The sequence below is a fragment of the Apis dorsata genome, unplaced genomic scaffold (genome assembly GCF_000469605.1).
Source record: "Apis dorsata unplaced genomic scaffold, Apis dorsata 1.3 scaffold_188, whole genome shotgun sequence".
NCBI classification, from domain to species: domain Eukaryota; kingdom Metazoa; phylum Arthropoda; class Insecta; order Hymenoptera; family Apidae; genus Apis; species Apis dorsata.
The window spans coordinates 94,971-97,308 of NW_006263473.1; the positions used below are offsets into that span (position 1 = coordinate 94,971).

At 35.6% G+C, this 2,338-nt stretch overlaps 1 protein-coding gene across 2 annotated transcripts in view; it reads left to right on the plus strand.

The window, feature by feature from the left end:
* The window catches only part of LOC102671412 (cGMP-dependent protein kinase, isozyme 2 forms cD4/T1/T3A/T3B), an 83,993-nt gene that overhangs the window by 3,259 nt on the left and 78,396 nt on the right, over positions 1-2,338 (plus strand). Inside the window, exon 1 of one of the 2 annotated variants that reach the window (XM_031509870.1) lies at positions 1,742-2,337. The exons of the other annotated variant lie outside the window; for it this stretch is intronic. Within the exon in view, the coding sequence (XP_031365730.1) occupies positions 2,198-2,337 (140 nt within the window). The 5' untranslated portion in view covers positions 1,742-2,197. Of the gene's footprint in view, positions 1-1,741; position 2,338 lie in introns of those variants that run through there. 2 annotated transcript variants of the gene reach the window in all.

The following is a 2,338-nucleotide window of genomic DNA, read 5'->3' on the forward strand; positions in this document are numbered from 1 at the left end:
CAAAAGTATCGTTTTAAAAGGTTTTTTTTTCTAGGATAGGTATATCCGGTATACTGGATGGATATTAAAATCGAATTGAAGTGTTAAAATGAATTAAATTGAATTAAATTTCTTGAGACACGCGTGGAATGGAAAAATGAAAATTTTTGATGTTTAATTTTTTCGAAAAAGAAAAAGAAAATGCGGAATTTAAATGTAATGAGAAAGTTTTCTGAAATTTAAAATTTGTAATATGGTATTAAATTTCATTGGTTTAATTCCATTCTATATATAATATAGAATTACGATCTGTCGAGGCGATCTACATTAGTACAACTATTCATACTCAATAAAGCAGTGCTCGCAGCATATTCGTTTGATTAACTGATTTATATACGAAATACACATTCTTACTATTTAAATATATTATGATGGTGAAGCTTCGCTGCAAGATCGCTGTCATTTTAATCATTTCAATCGAAATAACTGCTATAATGTAATGCAATAAGGTCAGCAGACCACGTGGCGTCATCTCTAGAAATCTGACGCATATAAACCACGAGATCAACACTCGTGAGTTTTATGAGGCGTTTTATGAAACTTAAACTATCACAATAATTACATGTCACATCCTGTTTACAAAAATTAGCAGAAATAATTTAATCTCTTTTTAACAATATAGTAATAAATCTGGTTTGTAATAAAACTACGCGAGTGACAAATAAGTAATTAAAAGATTCACGTTATTTATATTGGCATTATTAAAGATATATATATGCTTAATTATATGATATATCAATTTAATTTTATTTTGATATAATATAAGAAATCGTGTTTTTCACATAAAACATGAAATTTGAACTATGAAGATAAATTAAAAAAAATATATAATTACATTATAAAGAAAGTACAAAGAAACTTGATATCTATAAAGGCTTAATTTATTTTGTTATCGGAATCTGCTATTAGCCTTGGTAATGGTTACACTGAATTACCGACATAGATATAATCACACTTTATGAAAATTATTCCATATAGCCACAACGTGGCGTGATGTGCAAGAAATATGTTATAAAAATGCAGTCATTTTTATCCAAAATAAATAAAAGACAATACTGTTTGCAATTTACAAAAAAGTGTTAAAATTATAGATCAAAAGATAATTGAGATAATTAATATATGAAAAATGATTGAGTTAAAACTTTTTGCATTAATATATTGAACTATTGTTACCAGAACTTAAAAAGAAACCTCATGTCTGAAAAAAACATATAAAAATATAATACAACAAAATGTGATACAACAATTATTTACAATTGACAATAATGATAGTATATATTTACGATAACTTTGTACTACGTATGTGAATAAATAGAAAAATTGTAATTGATATAGATTTTTTAAAAATAGTTATTTTAAAAATATGAACAGCCGATAAATAAGTCGTTCGTGTCAACCTTTTCGACGGAGAAGTATGTCGTAGATGGCGCGCCGGTGGCGTACGTGGCGCAATCCCAGAGCAAATTTAAACTACCATCGAGACTCGTGATAATGTGAGAGACGGAAATGCGTAAAATGATAAGTGAGAAAAAGATACATGCAAGTGTTGAAGTGAGGCGAGCCAACCCAACTTCGAATCCTCCACGCTGCATTTTAGAAGAGAACGGAATAGAGTGGAATGGAGATACATAGCATAAGACGAACATCGCTCAAGTGAGAGCCAAGCGTTGAAAAGAGAGAGGACGAGAAAAGGGAGAAAGTGTCAAAAGAAGCAACAAAGATAATCGATCGAGGAGGAATAAAGAGCACGAACGACAGCGAGGAGGTAACAAGGGAAAAAAGATAGGCGATTCAAGGAACAGAGACGAAAGGTCGAGCGAGGAAGAGAGTAACAGTGACAAGTAACGTTGGAAGGAAACAACGGTATAGAGTGAGAGAGCATGATCGATAGAGTGGGAAGCAAAGAGAAAGAGATTACGGAGCAACGAGGAAAGCTATCGGTGGAAGAGTGGGGATAAGGAATGAGAAAGAGAGACAGAGCGAAGCACATAGGGAAAGAGCGAGACAGGCGTAACCGTGGAAGCTCGTCACGGGAGTTGGTCCTCCGCTGTTGGAGAGCGCGGAATCGTGGAGTAGAGGCAGCCGACGACGCACTGTCCGGGTCGTGGTTCTCGTCGCGGCTCCTGTTCTCTTCTCGCGGCAGTTTCGTTCGGGTTGAATGGACGAGGGTACCAAGTGCAGAGTGCCGATCGGCGACGCCTGCGTGTCTATGCGCGTGTGCTTTGACTCTTTGTGCTTCTCGTCGACGCAGCAGCGGCTCGCCGACGAGGAGGACGCTTCACAGCTGCCGACACACGGC